Raw genomic sequence first — 18,275 nt, 5'->3', positions numbered from 1 at the left:
AATTATACATAGACAGTCAAAGTAGTGAGTCTGTGTCCTTCTCAATGCTATGGCATTGAGACCTGGTGTAATCCCTGAGGAGTCCTTGCTGCTCATATCCACAGAGAAAAAGAAAGGTTCCTCCACATTTTGTAGTCAAACAGTTCACATTGTCTCATTGTCTCTGTGCAGTTCAACAAGGACTTGCTCGAAGGACGAGGAGGGGTCCGGACTGAGCACCTCGGTAGGCGTCGGAGAGTCCTGCTGCACCGGAGGGGGCCGAGGCCAGCGCTCATTGAACTTGACAAAGAAGAGCGGGTCTTTGAAGGGCCCCCCATAGATGATGGCCTGCATCAGGTAGACGAGGGCCACGACCATGAAGCTGATGAGAAAGAAGGGGATGAAGGGCCTCAGGTTGTGCCAGGCCACCCAGAACCCATACCCCAGCCCGCTCTGCTTTCCGTGGGTGGTGTGGCGGGAGGAGTCCGGCGCCGGAGTGTGATTAGGGGACTCGTCTTCTGGGTTTGAAGAGGACGGGACCCCGACAGAAACCATGAGTTACAAGGCAATACTGAGCAGTTCCTTAAACTGTACTCACTTTCCTCCACAGATCGGCTCCAGGGATCATAAGGAAGGAGGGCCACACTTAATCTCCCAGTGGTGTGGTTTCTCTTCCGTATCATGCATGGTAACACACCCAGTGGTGTCCCTAATGTGGACTCAATGATGATGAAACCGGTGCTAAATTCCTCACAGCGATCCTTCCTCTCCGAACATGTGCTGTATTCCTTTGGTCTTATCCTCCCAGCACTTTTACCCCGGGATCTCATGTGCTGGAGTTAAATGTTGCTGCTGCTTCTATTTGAGATTGAGAGAGGAAATGAAGAACAGCGGGGGAGCCCTAAATAGATATGACACCAAATGATAGGACACAGGAAGGGAGGGAGAATCTGCTGCGTTCGGTGGTCTCAAGTTTAAGGAAGGGTGTGTGTGTATGTGTGTGTGTGTGGGAGAGAGAGAGGGTGTGAGTGTACCAGCTGCACAGGTTACGAATGCTACACCCACTCAATGACCAACACAGACATGCAGACACACTTGTCACTCAGGCTTATACGTTTGTAGCAGCTAGAGGACAAAACCATTTATGTTTAACTGCGGTTTATTAACTGTGGCAGGTGCCGCTATGGGATCTTTATTAGCCTACATAAACTTTACACATACTACCAGGGCTGTAGCCAAGGTTTTAGATATACAGAGGTCACGAGTCCCCCGAAGTACCCCCCCACCACCACTCCATTGTTTTATTATATTTTATTTATCCAGTCAGCTTATGTTTTCTTTAAATTATATCTCACAACATGAACGTCTTCTAATTGCCGTTTCAAACCCGTCTGCACGTCGCAAGGAATAAAGTTCTGGCAGAGAAACAAATGGACACCCACATGTAATTTTCAGGATCTACTTGTCGCTGTAATTGTTCCTCCTCTCCACACTAGCTGTGAAATTCCTTCCTAACGTGATTCCAACATCCAGTCCACGCGAAGTCTGTTAATTACGAAATGCCCTCTTTTTTTATAACCACTGTCCTGCAGCTCAGCAAGGAAACATTGGGTGAATTTTATACTAAAAACACTGAAAATATCCTTTCATACATTCTGAGCACCAACTAAAACGTGTCCATTGCATTGAGTATTAAAAAGTGCTGAGTAACTTAATAGTTGGTGGTAGTGAATGTTTGTCCAGATTCTTGGGGTGTTCACTGATTCTCTGATCAAATACTTCATGATGGGCAACAACATTCATACCTATTCCTGATTATTTACTTATATATCATATAATCAGTAAGAATTCTTACTGATACAAAACTCAACCTTTGGAAGGAAGAGGAAAGATAAGTATATACCTCTTAAAATAATTTCTATTAGCCACTTTTTTTGACATTTTGGAATAATCAATCGATAAATCAAACACTGATTATTGAGGTCATTAGTTGGAGACCTATTGTAAAATGTAGGTTTGTCTAATCTATCTACCTCTAAAATACTTACCACGTTAAAGCTCTTTATTTTCAAATAAAGTCCCCCAGGTTTCTGAAACCCCCAGACATAGACATGACCTCAGTTATTAAATTATTATCTACAGCTGATCATTCATCACCAAAAGTAGTTGTGGGAGTGTTAAAGTCTCTTCAGCTGTAACTAACATTTAAAAGGTACTCAGTGAAATTGTGTGACTTTGTATGGGTCACAGGCTGACACATACACATCATAACCTGACTAATACCAAACTTTCACACTCTGACATGCACTTAAAGCCCTCGTGATCCAGCAGCTGCTTCTCAATCGGTGTGGGATGTATTTCAGACGTGCTGCATACTGGAAACGCCGAGACACTTTCACGTCCTCGTACAACCCTCGTGTGTTCCTTCGACATGTCTGAAGGCTGACAAACATACACACTCTCACACACTCTCTCCCTCTCTCTCTCACACACACACGGCAGCTATTCCTTGTCAGCATGTGTAACCGGAGAGAACAGCAAAGCTGAGAATGTCAACACTTGACAGTCTTTAACTGTGCTGCGGTGTTCGCCGTGTTTGAAGTTTAATCAGCTTTATACAGGTATGGAGACGAGGCCTGAGCAGCTTGTGGTCTTAAGTTGGGAGATGAATGCGTTTGTAGTGAGTTTAAAAAAGGTCTGTTGACACAAACGGCCTCACAGATAACAAGCTTTGGTAATTAGAACATGGAAAAAACAAGCCTATGGAGCACAGTGATGTTAGAGAGTGAATATCTAACATAGTGACACGTTTGTGTGTTTGCCATTTGCCTTAACAAGAGCGAGGGGATGATATTACCCAGACAGACTGCCTCTCTTTAATTAGACATGTTTATCAACACGATACAGCAGTCCTTCCTCACCTCAACACGCAGCCACATCAATCACACTTTGCAAAATCTTGTCTAAGAAAAGATCTTTATTTATAAAAACAGTATTACCAGTTACATACTTTACTGAAAAAAGCAACTTCTCAGAGCCAAGGCAGGTATGAATGGTACATCATAATTTTACATGGATAGGCAACATTACAAATATACTGTGTGTGGAGAGTAAAAACAAAACAAAGATGATTGGTCTCTTTTGCCTTAAAAAACAAAACAAAAAAACAACTCGGCGGTAAAACTGGGACTAAAAAGTTGAACAAATTGCATAATTCTCTCACCCACCTCTCCCAAACATACAAACCCTGGAATAAAATAAAACACAAACCAGACAGAGTGAAAAAAATGTAACAAAAAAACTAAATGGATTATAGACCAAAATGTGCTTTTTGTCCATCTCCCAAATTAAATTAAATGTCAGTATCTCTCCCCAGTCTGTCTGTTAAAACTCGAGTCTCTTCTGAGTGAAGAAGTCTCCCATATTATGTGTTTCTCTTAATAAAATGGCACATCACAGATGCCAATGTGAACAAAAAACAGCAAGTACTGATAGATATTCCAAAGAAATCCTCCCATGGAAGTATTTGTTGCTTTCTAAATAAAGAATAAGCTAAGAAGGTTGAGTCTATGGTATGAAACTGTTACAGTAGAGCCAGAAATGGTTTTAGTGGTTTAGTAGTGTATTTTCCCAGCTTCACATTTCAGTATCAAGTTTGATGTGTTGTACTGGTCTGCTCGGCTAAATCCAGACAGAAAAGTCAAAGCGCAGCAGCTCAATTGTCATTTTTTTCACTGGGGGAGGGGGGAAAAGGTGAGAAATGAAGGTATCAAAAAAACAAAGAGGCAGTTGGTACATAAAAACTAACAAAACAAAATAACAAACAATGCTTAGTCACAGGAGTAGGAGCACAAGATAAAAATAGACAACATGAACAGATGAAATAATGCTTAAACGTGTGGTCTTATGGGTCTGGTCTGTGCGCACACACAAAAACACACTCACTCTAAGGTCCATATTCATTTTCCACACACACATGCACACAGCCACAGGTTTACTGTATGACAAATATACACACACCTGCCCTTTCTGGTCTACTCCTGTGCTCATCCCAACCGAGAGAAAATAATTCTAGACAGGAAAATAACTCCTATATAAACAACATTCTCAATCTACAGGGCGGCCGTCGGTCTGCCGGCTCGTCCCAACCTCCCAACGATCCCAGTAAAGGGCAATTTAAATTAATGAGCCAAAACTAATGCAGTCATCCCGTTTTTCTTTTTATATACAGTATATACCCTACATACAAGTACAAATTCGTCGTTAGGATGTGGGTGTTGGCAGCAACATGTTGACCATGACAAACTTTACCAAAATGTTGACAACAGCAAGAAGAAATAAAAACAAGCAGGATGACAACACCAGAATTAAATGATTGTCAACAAAGGTGATTGCCTTTACATAGGAATTATAATTAAAAAAAACGGAATATATATTTCTGTTGCTACAGTTGAATGAATTTGTAAAAAGTAGGTGTGTATGTATCTGTACGTGTGTGCTGCATGAAACGTTCTGCCTGCAACACAGCCACTTTCTTTGGATGCCAACCCTCATCTTCTAATCCCATCTGTGTGGTGATAGAGAGAGAAAGAGAGGTGAGGAAGGGGGGAAGAGGGGGGAGACGAGAGGGAGAGAGAGTGTGCATCTGGATCTTCTCTCCTCAGTAGCAGTGGTAGGGCAGGGACGGCCCAGTCTGGGTGATGCACACTATCAGTTTTTCTGAAGGAACGGAGCAAAATATGCAGATTAAAAACAGAGTCAGAACGCAAGCACAGACACAAAAAAAGGGTTATTAATACAATAAACACGAAGGCAACACAAGGACTCATTATGTGGTATAAGTATGGCACACTGCACAGTAGTGCTATCACAATAACCAGATGTTCAATAACACTAAAACTATAGTCAGTATAGTTGGATTTTAGAATTGAATATTGTAACCTAGTTCAGAAAGCGTATAGATGCTGATGTTTCCCCTGTAACACAGTAGTGAATCACACTGTTTCATAGACAACTTACAAAGAAGACTGCCCTGATAATAAATAGAGATACTCCTATTAATGTGAATGTATGTAAAACTAAAGATATTAGTCTAAGAAGCAACCTGTGTTCTGGTCATAATGGTCTATCCATCACCACAACCTTATGGCAAAGCATAATAGGATCAGAGATCAACGAAGAATGGCTCAACCATCCTGCAGCAGTAAAAACAATACCTGTGGAAGGCTGCGTACTGGAGGAAATACTGCCTGTGACTACAGCAGCAGATGACATATTGTAAACAAGGATTTGGGGTCATTACTTTCCCCCAAAATCTCAATTATTGATCCTTTTACATTTATTGTCATATTTTATCTTAATTTCTCAAACTGATATAAAATAACTCAATAGCAGGCAGTAAGTTGCCAGTTCTCAAACAACAAAAAATCCAATCCAATGCATTAAATCTATTCTTGCACATATGTTGTTGTAATACCCTGCAGAGCCACGGGAGTGCACTGAAACACAAACTCTACACCACTAGCACCAACAGGCGACAAAAGATTAGAGTTGCAGATGAGGACGTGGATCCGGTACAATATTTCACAACATGGAAAAAGTATCAAAATCCACTTTTACCGCCGTATGGTCCGACATGACTCATCTCTCAACACTCTTTTTTGGTTTTCTATTATAGATAGTAGCTGGTATTTTTTTTGTTCTACCTTGGTCAAGTTTCCAAATGAGCTAAGCTGATACTAAAAAAAAAAGGTGATGTGAAACCAAAATGGGACATCCTGCACAGACCATGCTACCAATAGACACTAGTCTTTTTTTTATTCAGCCAAAAATGGCAGTCCGCAAAACCATGGCATGGTCAATTTACAGAGAGCTGACTATATCCTCTGTTACGTTGAACTATGTTTATGGGGGACTGTCCGAAGTACTATCTACTGGATAATTAAGTAGAGGTACCAAAAGCGAGTAGAGTCAAGTTGAGCTGTACCATTGTAGTGGAAATACGCCTAAAAAGTCCACTCTGACAGTTGCCGCTCCAAGACAAACAAAACTATTTTGAGAAGACGTCAAAACCTCTTGGTAAAAGTTACGCTGAAAGTTTGTGAAGTATTTTCTGTGATGCTGCATTACTTGTATTCTTTGACACTGTATTAGTTTTTATATTACATATATATTTTTATACTGAATGCGTTGGTGTCAAAGTTCTGGTATTGTGACAACACTATTGCACAGTTATTATTCTGAGGATTTAAATCTTAATCACCGGCCTTCATCTTCATCTCTACACTGACAGACTGCGTGTATCACAACGCACCTTGCAGCATACTATACCAGTACGTACACATCACATCGGGGCTTTATATAGTTAAATATCAGTATCGTACTGCTCAACCGGTGTTTCAGTGCAGCATCAGAGACAGAGACCACGTTTCACTGAGGGTTTGAAGTTAAAAGAGACAAAAAAGGAGCTCATAGAGTCCATGCAGGACGAGAGGTCAGTTGGACATACCATGCTGTTACATGCAGAGGGAGGGTAGAGGGGAGGGGGGGAGGGCTAACCATCGTAGGAGTCCAACAGAGGCAAGGAGCCCTTTCTGCCCCCATACACCCCTCGCTGAGAGACCACCAGAGAAAGAGAGAGAAGAGGGTGAGCAAGTGAGTGTGAGAAAAGAGAAATGTCAGTAACTGAAGTTTTATTGGCTGCCAAATGGAAAAAGGTTAGAGTCAGGAAATATACATAGTGGTGCGGGAGATTAAGGGTTAGTGTAGTTAAGTGAGCAATCCGATACGTGAAAATATGTGAGAATGATTTAAAGTACCGGTAAAGTGTCTGTGGTTTCATCCAGAGTGTGTCTCCTCTCCCTCTGGTCCAGTGTAGAGTAGGCCTCTGAGGAAAAGAGGATAACACGAGTGAGATAAACCACACATATTTTCTATAGACTCGTCTTGATAAGCAGCGATGATAAATGTACTAACCAGGGCCGAGGTCATTTAGTGGAATCATGTCCCTCTTTTCCCCTAAAGCAAAACACAGTCACAATCATCAGCTTCATGTAAACAAGTCTAAATACACAACAACTACTGATAGTTCATGAAGTATCATCTTTTGAGAAACCCTTTTTGTATTTAAAACTTGGGATTTAAACACTGTCAAAATATATTTAACCACATGTTATTTCTTGCACACCGACCTCTGTCTAGCAGTGGCGTGGTGCTGTCTTCATAGGTGCCGTTGGCTCTAGTACTTGGGCCGTTGGTGGTGCTGGTGTTGGGGTTGAGGTTGACCATGAAGTCAGTCTTCTTCCAGCCATCTTTCTCAAGAGGCCGGCGCAGCTCTTTGTGGGCCCAGACGAGCTGCAGCACCTGGCCGGCCCCCCGCACCTCACGATCTGAACGCTTGCTGTAAGATACACAAAGGTATGTTCACACATTTATTTTCTATCCCGTTTTTAGTGATATAACATGCAGAGTTCATGTATTTGTTTACAAGGATGATGGGACATGGAGAGACTATCTTTATTATAAACTGCTAAAGTATTTGTTTTATCTTTCTTAGTATCATAAAAACACTAATGTATGCAATGCTTATGTTGGCTTGCAACAAGCTGCATTCATAGCTAGAAACTGAAAACACTTAGATTCTTAGCTCACTGTACAGGACACACTCACCCGTCCTTGTTGATGAGCACCAGTCTCTCAATGCCTTGCGAGGCTCGGAGGGTCTTTGCTGCCTCCAGGCTGTTGCCTAGCACCTCAGCGAGTGTGCTCAGTACAGACACTACTGTCTCCTCTGATAGAGCGCGCCCAGACTGACTCTGGCCTCCAGGCAGGTTGGCCACAAGGTGAGGCACTGCATGCAAACCTGCAAGAGTAACACAGTGAGGTAAGCAAATGCATCTGGAGTAATACAAATATAAACATCTAAAATCAAGTCCAAAAACTTGCATACACTTGCTGAAGTGCATCACATACTGAATTTAGAATAAATGTAACCAATATCCAGCAGTAGAAAAGTATCTGTTATATTCTTTTGGAACTACACAGACAATCCAACATCCGTACCGAGCAGTTCGCAGTTACGGTTGTCGATGGCGAGGTTCCTCAAGGCTCCGGACATTGCCCGCACCACACGGTCATTTCCATGAGCCAGCAGCTCTGCCATCATGGGAAGACCCTTTTCCAGGCGCACAGTGGCCCGGATATACCGACCATACTGAAGAACAAGCAGATAGAGAGCACTTAGTGAATATCTTTTTACACTGACATCAGTTTTATTCCAGTAACTTCAGAAGATACAATATCGTGGACATTATCACAACTGACTAATCAGAGATCAAATTTACTTTAACTTTCAGAATTTATGAACTGAGACTTCATCTGAAAACATTACTAATATATATTTTTTGGGGTCTTGTTGAGTCTCAGTTTGTTAAGAAATGGTACTTACAGTCCATCGCCCGGCACACAGGTTCTGGATGGCGCCCGCAGCAGCCTCCAGCACAGAGGGGTTCTTGCTCTCTCTGAGCAGCGATGTGTAAACACGAACCACCTCAGGTTGGAACAACAGCTCGTAACCTAAAGTCGACATATAGAGAAGAGAGTTAGTTTGACAAACTGCAGCATTATATAAAGCCTCGACCAAAAATTACTTTCAAACTAAACAAAATTTTAAACTAAGCCTGAACTGTTTATTAGTACGACTGAATGGAAGCATTAGTCTATTAGTACACATGTTGTAGTATCACTTGGAAACCATTACCACATTAAAAACCAATGTCTACTATGTCCACTAGTTTGGAAACTAGATCATACTGTGAGTATGAAATGTGGAACAAATTACTGAAATAAAGTATTAACATTTTCAGCTGGTTCCCCAGAAAGGATTCAAGCTATTTCCTAGACTGATAGAAATGCAGGTATCTGGTGAAAAAGGTTCATGAATAAAGCTGCAGACAGAGTGCTAAACAGCAGACAAGGGGAAAAGAGACATGCCTACCTTTTGCAGGTGTTGTCCTCTTTGGAATGTCGACCTGATCTCCACTTCCATCATCTCCATCCTTCTTTCCTGCAGCAAGAAATCAAATAAATAAAGAGAGAGAACATGAAAGACTGAGTGAAATAAGATCTTAAGAAATAAGATTATATGAAGGTGGCTGAGATGAGCAGTCGGTTATCCCCAGTCCTCGACTCTGGTATGTCGTGATGTGAAATGAGACCATGCAACCGGTGGCACAAGCACTGTGATCATGCAATGTTGTTGGCGTGACATCAGGTGATCATGCTCATGAACGGATTGTGAATTCAACATTTCTCTAATGGAGTATTATTCTGCGTTAGTAACATGAGCGCTGACTGCGTGGTCAATAGTTAACAAGAACACCAAGAGGAGAATCTTACCTTTGGAAAACCACTCATCTAAACACAGCAGAGAGAAAGGAGGCAGTGAAGGAGGGAGGGAAGAAAGATGGGAGAAAGGTAAGACGAAGGGGAGAGGAGAGGAGAGAGAGAAAAGGAAAAGGAGGGAAACAGTGGTAGAGTGTGAAAAACAGCGACAGGTGCGTTCGCCACCAACAAGCTGAAACCCAGTAGCAGCTACCCAGCTTCCAAAATCTCAGACACAATGCAGCTCCACACTGTGATAGCTGTCTGATACTGACCTTTGCCCTTTCGAGAGCCAAAGCAGCCACCTTTGTTAGCGGTGGGCGGCCCCTGGTTGAGGGGTGCGGCCTCTGCATAGCGCTCACAGCCGGGGACTTCGCGGTGAACCTGATAGGACAGATTCCTCAGGAGGCAGACACAGTTCTCCACCAACTGCATGGAGAGAAGACAAGGGGACAAAATGATCAAAGATAGAAGTAGAGGAAGAAAGGTATTTTGGTTTCATAAAACTTTTATTGCAACCAAAGATAAAATAAGTTAAGTAAACAGGTACCTTATTATCCACATCTTTGCGGTTGATCTGTGATTGGACGACGTACATGAGTGAATCCACCAATCCTGTGCATTCTCTCAGCTTTCGCCTGGCCTCGCTGCGTTCTGAACTCACATTCCTGTAGGACAGAAGGAGACGTTGAGCACATAATTGCATGTTTTCTTCTCAAAATAAGTTAGACTTTTTCTGCTTTCCATCCATTGATCCCTTTTATACCTAAGGCAGCCAGCAGTGTTGGTCAAGGCGGTCTCCCACTCCAGATGGCGTGGTTTGCAGCTCTCCTCTCCTCCGTTGCTCCCTCGCTCCCAGCCGGAGTGAGGAACGATCACCTCGTCAGCTAGGGCATGTAGGGCATGGTCCACGATCTCCATCTTTACCAAGTCGTGGGACGAGAGGTTCCACAAGGTGCCTGGGAGAATAGAATAAATACTGTTACTCTTCAAAAGAGAGTTTGGCCCGTAATGAATGAATCATGCTACTGCTCTCAAAAAGTCTTGATCTTTGGTTTGTAATATAATATGTAACATAATATGTAATGATGTTGATACCTGTGATAGTGTCCGTGAGATCCTGGTCGCGGGTTTTTCTCAGTAACCTGACTAGAGCGGGCACTCCATCGCAGTTCTTGATGGCGATCTTGTTGTCTTGGTCTCGCCCATATGAAATGTTCTTTAGTGCTCCACAGGCTGAGTGGTGCACATCCTTGCTGGGGTGGTCTAGTAGCGACACCAAGGCTGGGATGCCCTTCAGACGACGCACGTCTGACTTCACCTAGACATACACATGCAAAATCACACACACACACGTCAAGCATTTATAGAATAGCCACAATACAAAAGCTAAATATTAGTTAAATGCTGTTATTTAGCATTTGAATGTGACAATTGTTTCACCTTATCATTTTTAAATGTGAGATGCTGGAGGAACGCAGCAGCGTTGGTCTTGACAGGGTCCAGACGATAGCTCAACATGGCAATGACCTCCGGCAGCTCCGGCTGTCTCCAGGAAGCAGGAGGACCCTTCCTCAATGTGCTGTCCAGTGAAGCCATGCTCCCCCTCTCCATCGTCATGGGAGCGCCCCAGACATAAGGGTCACCTCCTCCCATATCTCCATCCAAAGTATCCTCACAGCTCCTACATGGCGCAGAATGGAGAGAGTCAGATATATTGCACACAAACATGGTCTGATTGAAAAAAAAAAAACCAAGTGTGATATGACAGCCAGCAATGTCCTTATGTTTTACCTGAGTCTTCGTCTGTCTATACCCATGGGGCCAGGCCCGAGGCGGGGCATGGTACCGTAGCCTCCAGGGTGCATTGGTGGAGGCCCCATGCCATAGTCATCATATCCAACACTGCGCTGGTCATCCTCCAGACCGTAGTGGCCTTGGCCATACCTCATCTCCAACGCTGAGCCCAGGGCCCTCATTCCCCGGCTCACCTGGGGCTGTGCTGCATACGGGTCAAGCTGCTGGCGGCTTGGGGCCCGGTAGCCAGAGTCCAGGGTCCTGTAGCCATCAACTGGCCTGGGGAAAGAAAAGGATGACAGAAGTGAACTAGTTAAATTTAGATCCCATCCTGAGTGAACCCCCTTTCAGACAGTGACGTGGGATGAATTTCTAAGTCAATGTGAACATTTGAACACATGTTATGTATCTGGCTTCACAACAGAGCAGGGTTAAAAGCAGGTTCTTGCACTTCTTCACTTTGGTGTGAATTGGGGAGGGGGGGGGTTATAGTAAACATATGTTATTGGTTGGTTTTAATGTTGATTTCTACCCCTCTCAACCATAAATGATGCTCTTGTCAATCGCAGACATTTAATGATTAGGACACAGGTTGTTCCACTTCCATAAAGTTAACACATAAAAAAAAAAAATTAAATCACTCTGTCCACTATGCATGTTTAATCTTTAGAGTAAATACTTATAGTGACCACTTTTAGCAAACTGAAACATAAGCCAAGCACTGTATATTTGCTGAACAGCTTTTAAAAGTCTGGTGTCAATTTTAATTCAAGGTCTTAAAACAGTGACCATGAGGAAATTAACTGACAGCTCAAAGTCTGCTTTAAATGATTATTAAATGATAAATGTGACTCATTAAGTTGATAAAGCAGAACATGAAATTATTCTTTTGTGTCCACTCATGAAAACCAACTAGAGAAACAACATCACAATAAAATGTGCCTTTCAAGAAAACATTCACATGCAGCGGTCTTGTACCTGTAACGGTCGTCCATGTGTGAGCCCCGGCTCAGACTAGTGTATGCCTCTGATGGCGGGGCTCCCCGGTAGTCATCGTAACCCCCTACAGGGCCATAGTGGTAGTTTCTGGGCACTGTGGCCGTGGGGTAGTCTGCTGGCATAGGCTGTCTGTAAGGACGGTCAAGTGTGGCGCTGTACCCCCCCATACCGGGCATCGACAAGCCTCCATCAATGGACATCGAGTCAGAGGGCATGACCGTGCGTGAGATTGGTTTCTTCATCTGAGGGAGAGTGAGATGGGAGAGATGAATTGAAATATGTTTATGGTAAAAGATAATCATTATAAAGAAGAAAATATTAAACAGTTTTTACACAAGCCTTTGCACAGGGTTACCTGATCAGATTACATAAAATAAATACCTATAATCAGGCGAGATTACATTTAAAATATGGCAATTCTAAAATGATGAAACAATTTTTCATAATAACAATCCTCTCTTAATTGGTCAGACATAGTTTGTTTTTATTTGTTTTATTTGCACTGAAAATGGTTTGAGATATTTAAAGAGAACTAGGTGCATTTTCATTCATCATTTATAAAGTATTCAGATTAGATCACATATTTTCGTAATCCAATGCACGTTGCTAAATACAAAAAAAATTCCCATGTAATTTGTATTCTGTAACTGGCTGCATTTCAAAGTAATCTGACTCAACCCTACCATTACAGGAATTTCTAAAAGCCTGATGACTTTACGGTGCATACATCACATCACTTACCCCATTGTCTGGCCGTCGTGCGGTTCCCTCGTCAGAAAAGACTGAGTGTACTTCCTGGGAGTCGTCCTCTGGTGTGTAGCTCTCATCTAGAGCGCCGTGTGCGGGGTCCACCATTCTGTACTGTACAGAGACACACCACACATCTATAATTAAGACATCACTGGCACTTAATTGCATTAATACAAGAAAGATAGTTATATTTAGATGTATAACTTTACACACAAACACGTACCTGTGTGCCGTTTATGTATGAGTCAGTCAGTTTCAGACGTTCTATGTCTGCATCCCCTAAACGCCCGTTCTGTGATAAAAAAGTAAGACAACTGTGAATATATAACTAACATTTTTTAAATATTAGCATGCAATTCTGTTGAAATAACACATAAAAATGAGATTAAAAGGCATGCTCCCCTGCAGCCAGTGCTGTCTACTTTCTCACAACCACCCAGATGATATTACTGCTGCTGAAGCACATTCAGTGCTGACCAAACCGTCCCTCCATGTTTATGGTCTGTGAATCACTGCCAGAAATGAGGGAGGGCATTTTGGAGTGCAGTCACTCATCCTCACACCCAACTTCCTCCTGCATTACCCGTTACATAATCAATTACCATCACAGGGTATGACTTTAACGCACACATTTATGTACTATGACTGCTTCAGTTATCAGGAATAGCAGAATCACATGTGAACACTGAATAATTGGGCTACTTCTCAGAGACCATTCCACCACTACAAGATAGTTGGTTTCAGTTTTTCTGTGATACTATTCTTTTACTATACTACTATATTAAGTCTAAAACAAGAGATAGTATCATGCAAAACACTGATGCCCACTTAATTTACAATAGTATGTCATGCTGCACTTTATATTATGTCCACAAGGAGGCACGTTTGTTACTAAAAAGCAATGGGGTGTACAGATTGTGCTTTGACAAGACAACACACTTCCTATAAGACCAACAACTCTGTCGTGGTTTTGGAGACACATGCAGACTGTGAAGCTGACAAAGCATCTTCATCAACATTCATATTTTCTAGAACTAAAACAGAGTTAGCACAAGGCCAAAAACACAGATTCCTGCTTTTGCAGCCTTCATCCTCCAGCTGATCCTCTGCACTAATCAAATAAGTCACTTCCAAGGATTCAAAGAGACATAACATAAGATCTAATCTGTGTCAGCAAGCCCTTTAAGGAAGGACAATATTTGGGAACACATTTTAAACTATTCTACACCGTCAGTAACTGTACAACCCTGCTTTAAATGTCAACCACTGAGTAAAGCACTTCCTGATATTCACGGTTACCTGAGAGCAAAATTATAATCTCCTGTAATTGCTCTTCCAGGCCTGGGCAACTAGTTGAAGTTTACTGCTGTCTAATAGTCAAGTCTTTTGGTAGAGACAACAGAACAGGACAAGAAGGCAACAGTTAGGACCTCATCCACCCAGACAACTCAGCTGTAAACAAAAGAGCAGACTGAAGTAAGGTAAAAAAAAAAAAACGTAAAATCAATTGTGAAACTGTTTCCAGATGAGAATATTCGATAGGAATGTCTGTTTTTAGTTCATCCAGCGTACGAAATACCTTACAGATCAAAGTACTGTGGTGCAGACACCATATAAAATACCTAACTGACATGCAGGAAATCCTGCTCACTTATTTGAAACGTTGCCTGCTATGGTCAAATACAACAAAAAGAAATTAAACTGACAGCTACCATGGTATTAACTGGTATTAAAGCTTAAAAGATTTTGTCAATCTATCGATTAGTACTACTTACAGAAAATTCATATGCAACCATTTTTCAGCAAAGGCTATTTAAATATATATTAACCGTTGGTCGGACAAAACAATCTATTTAAAAGGCTATGGGGATGAATATATTGATAAAATAATCAACAGTTGCTGCTATATCAAAACATCTGACTGTAGACACATTTATATAACCTGATGGTGTATTGCCCAACCCTTTCTCACATCATGTAGCAGAAACATTACAAAAGCCAGTGGTTTTATCACATCATTTCAAGAAGCTTGTAATATCATGGATGTTCAATATACAAAAGAAAATTGCATGCAAATGAATACTTAGTATATAGCAGGGACATCAGAAGTCATGAATTAAAGTGCTTGATAAATGATTTAAATAAAAATAAAAAGACAAAATTCTTAGAAAGAAAGAAATAGAAATTTTAAAAAACGACACCGGATGCAGGACTATGCGACACATGCACGACAGACGACCAAATTTCATAACACGACGTGCTGAAACAGAGAGGAAAATAACTGAGATTCCACAGCAGGGGCCGACGAAAGGTGTACATGTGTGTGTCGGTGTGTAACCGGTGAGTGACAGTGAAGGCATGCTGAAAGTGCGTGATGATGACCATCTCAGGCATGCTGAAAGTAGTGCAACTATGTGCAGACAGCAACTGATACAGTTGCAGATGTGTGCTGAAAGATAGATGGACAGATGGAGATACTGAGTAAATAAAGAAAGACATTTAATGATGACGCACACACGTTCGGACACAAATTTGCAGAGCGCTGGTGGAGAGGAGGCGGAGAAGGGATGAATGATGTATGGATGTCAGAGGGAGAACATTTGGGATGGATGGAGGAGATGATGATCCATGGATTGGGTGATAAGTGAAAGATGAAGGCTGTAAACGCCTGCCAGAGACTCTGGATGGGGATGTTTGTTGGGGAGTGTTACCTGTGTGTGCGGGAGGGGGCGACCCAGGGCAGAGGGGCTGGTGGCGGGGAGGCCCACTCTCCTCCTCTCCTCCTCCAGTGCCCGGGTCAGCTGTTCAAACTGCACCTCCTGCTCCCTGACCGACTCCAGCAGAGCCGCTGCGCTCTCACACTGCTCCATACACACTGCACAGCCCCGAGGGGAAAGAGGGGGGCGGCGTTACACACATCCATACAGCCTCGAACAAACTACAGCAGAGGGAGAGGGTGTCTAACAAAAACAGACACACCTCTCCGTACAAAGTATAAAAAGATCTAGAGGACGCAGGATTTTCTGGGCCGATATCAAGAAGGGAGGGTTATTTATCTGATTTATCTGCTGACGCATTTTGTTTGGTGACTGGGGTTTAGTTGCCTTCTTGGAAATCTTTCGGCACTGTAGGGATTGCACAACAGGGGATCTCTTCCGTTGGCCTTAATAATGAATATACAGCAGTCACCAACGGTTAAACTCAGACATGAAAAGTGAAAGCTGAATTATAATGGATACTTGTGAACAACCACCTTTTTCTTTCGACAGCCCTGTCACGAGTGCAATGACTCATTCATTTAAGTTGAGGTTGTTTCCCGCACAGACACCGACATGCCCAGCTGCTCAAATTTCATACTGCCTTTAGAAATACCTCCCCACGTCAGCACTGATTAAACCTATATCACAAAAAGTGTTTTTAAATGCACCACTGCCATCTGTAAATGCAACACTGAATTCATGCCACGGTGGTGCTAATCTAAGGAGAAAATACAGCAGAAAAATGAACTACCCAGTGAGTGCCATTAAAAGCCGTATTTCACACGACACCATGCAGTAAATTTCAGGTCCGACAGTGGACACACTATGAGACAAATGTGGCAGGTTGTGGGCAGTGATGATGGAGGAGAGAGTCAGACTGCTTGAAACCATGGATTATTGCATTGATCATAACTATTGCAACATATTTATCATGATAATGTGGAGACAGATATTGCAATATTATATTTGTCAATATCACCACCATCCTGCATTCAGAACAACAAACCGTTACCACTCAACGCATGCATGGATGAGCTCTCTCAGACACACACACACACCCCACATCTGGAAATACAAACAGCAGACAAAGGGAGATTTTTTATTTTTTTTATAAATCCTCTGCAGTGTGTAGACTTTCCAAAACAGGACTGATGTATTACATGTTTCCGTGGATCTACAATTTTGGATTAGAAGCTCCAATCAAAATGCGGTTTATAAAATCATGGGAACAATTTTTAGGTTGACTTTCTAAATTTAATCACCTTCACATGTAATTGCCAAAACCAAGAGGACAAGACCCAGAACTGCCCACTGGTCTTTGTGGTATAAGCACAAATGAGAACACCAGCAACATTACAGACACTCAAAGCCCAATTCAGAGAAAATTGGAAATACACACCTTCACCTGTGGGGCGTGGTTTGGTAGTAGAGGTGAGAGATCACACCAAGGTCAGAGGTTGAGCTCTAGTTGCTCATGGGTAGAAGGTCACCGAACCGCCAAGCCCAGAAACAGGGATGAATGGACTGCAGAGAGAGAGATAGAAAGACAGAGGTGGAGGGAAGAGAATAAGGAGAAAGAAAGAGACTTTTTAGTGAAGAACGAAGGCACCTCTGTTTGAAAAACAGCAACATAGTGAGAATACCGTACAAGTGTGTCAACGGGGTTGTGTTTGTTCTGTGAGCAGAATAACACAGCAAGAGACAGAGACATACAGTAGCTCCAGCCTTTAGACACACCCTGTATTTACTCAACATTTGGCCTGCGCATGGCAGCTAACTGCGGAAAGTTGACCAACCTGGAGCTCTTTCTGGGCCAGAGAACATCGACTGTCAGCATAAAGAGAACAAGGGTTTTTATAGATAGTAACATCCTTTGAGAACCATATGTTCTCTTATTAACTCATCCTTTTTTCTACAGTTCAACCTAGCTTCCCCCCCCCATTTTTCTTCCAGCCTTTCCTCTGTAATCAGTCTTCATCTACCTCTAACCCAACTCTGTCAGTCCGCTACTCTTGTTCTCTCAGCTTAACTCCCTTTCATCCCTCCCTCCCCCTATGTCTCTTTGTTATCTTGGCTGTGCTCTGAGAGAAAGATGTTGTTATATCAGAGCTAAACAAGTGGGGACTCAGATCCTCTTATCTGCTGTGAAGCAGACCCAGCTTCCCATCAGCCCTGGCTTGAAAGGTGAATAAACTCAGGCATTGCCACACACACCTACACACCTGCATGACCGGTTGGACAAGGTAGAGGGAGGGGGGGGCTACTAAATTTCAGTTCCTCAATGTCTCACTCTGTCTAGACAACATGCAGAGACACACTCTTCTCAGTTCACAGCAATTTAAACAAACGGGGACCTACATTTACCTTGCATGCAGCAGGTGTTTGTGCGCACGACACGTAGAGTGTGAACAAGTGCACAAGAACACGCATTAAAACGGGGAGATAGTGACAAATGACTCAGTTTCACCTGCATATTGTGCAAACAAAAAAAGAAAAAAATCAAGATAGACATGGTGATATCATTTGATAGACAGACTATTACAACACCTGCTGAAGCAGAGTCAGTTTCCTGTGTATCTGTCAAAGGAATGACTAACACACACGTAAATG

General features: G+C 42.5%; 1 protein-coding gene across 1 annotated transcript; it reads right to left on the bottom strand.

Annotated features, from left to right (window-relative positions):
* Positions 1 to 2,936: 2,936 nt before the first annotated feature.
* LOC118333477 (catenin delta-1-like) lies at positions 2,937 to 15,829 on the bottom strand. Its single transcript, XM_035669137.1, is given in 21 exon segments — positions 2,937 to 4,698; positions 6,488 to 6,592; positions 6,798 to 6,865; positions 6,955 to 6,996; positions 7,170 to 7,378; positions 7,648 to 7,840; positions 8,041 to 8,191; positions 8,426 to 8,553; positions 8,975 to 9,043; positions 9,376 to 9,393; positions 9,636 to 9,789; positions 9,911 to 10,028; positions 10,127 to 10,319; positions 10,459 to 10,681; positions 10,804 to 11,044; positions 11,155 to 11,436; positions 12,136 to 12,398; positions 12,898 to 13,017; positions 13,130 to 13,198; positions 15,618 to 15,811; positions 15,814 to 15,829. Coding segments are annotated over 20 exon segments (2,811 nt in total). The 3' UTR covers positions 2,937 to 4,698; positions 6,488 to 6,532.
* Between the last annotated feature and the right edge of the window lie 2,446 nt (positions 15,830 to 18,275).

The sequence above is a fragment of the Morone saxatilis genome, unplaced genomic scaffold, assembly GCF_004916995.1.
Source record: "Morone saxatilis isolate NCDOM2014 unplaced genomic scaffold, NCSU_SB_2.0 Contig22, whole genome shotgun sequence".
Classification (NCBI taxonomy): domain Eukaryota; kingdom Metazoa; phylum Chordata; class Actinopteri; family Moronidae; genus Morone; species Morone saxatilis.
The sequence above is the reverse complement of the archived record's forward strand: the minus strand, read 5'-3'. Positions and strand labels throughout refer to the sequence as shown.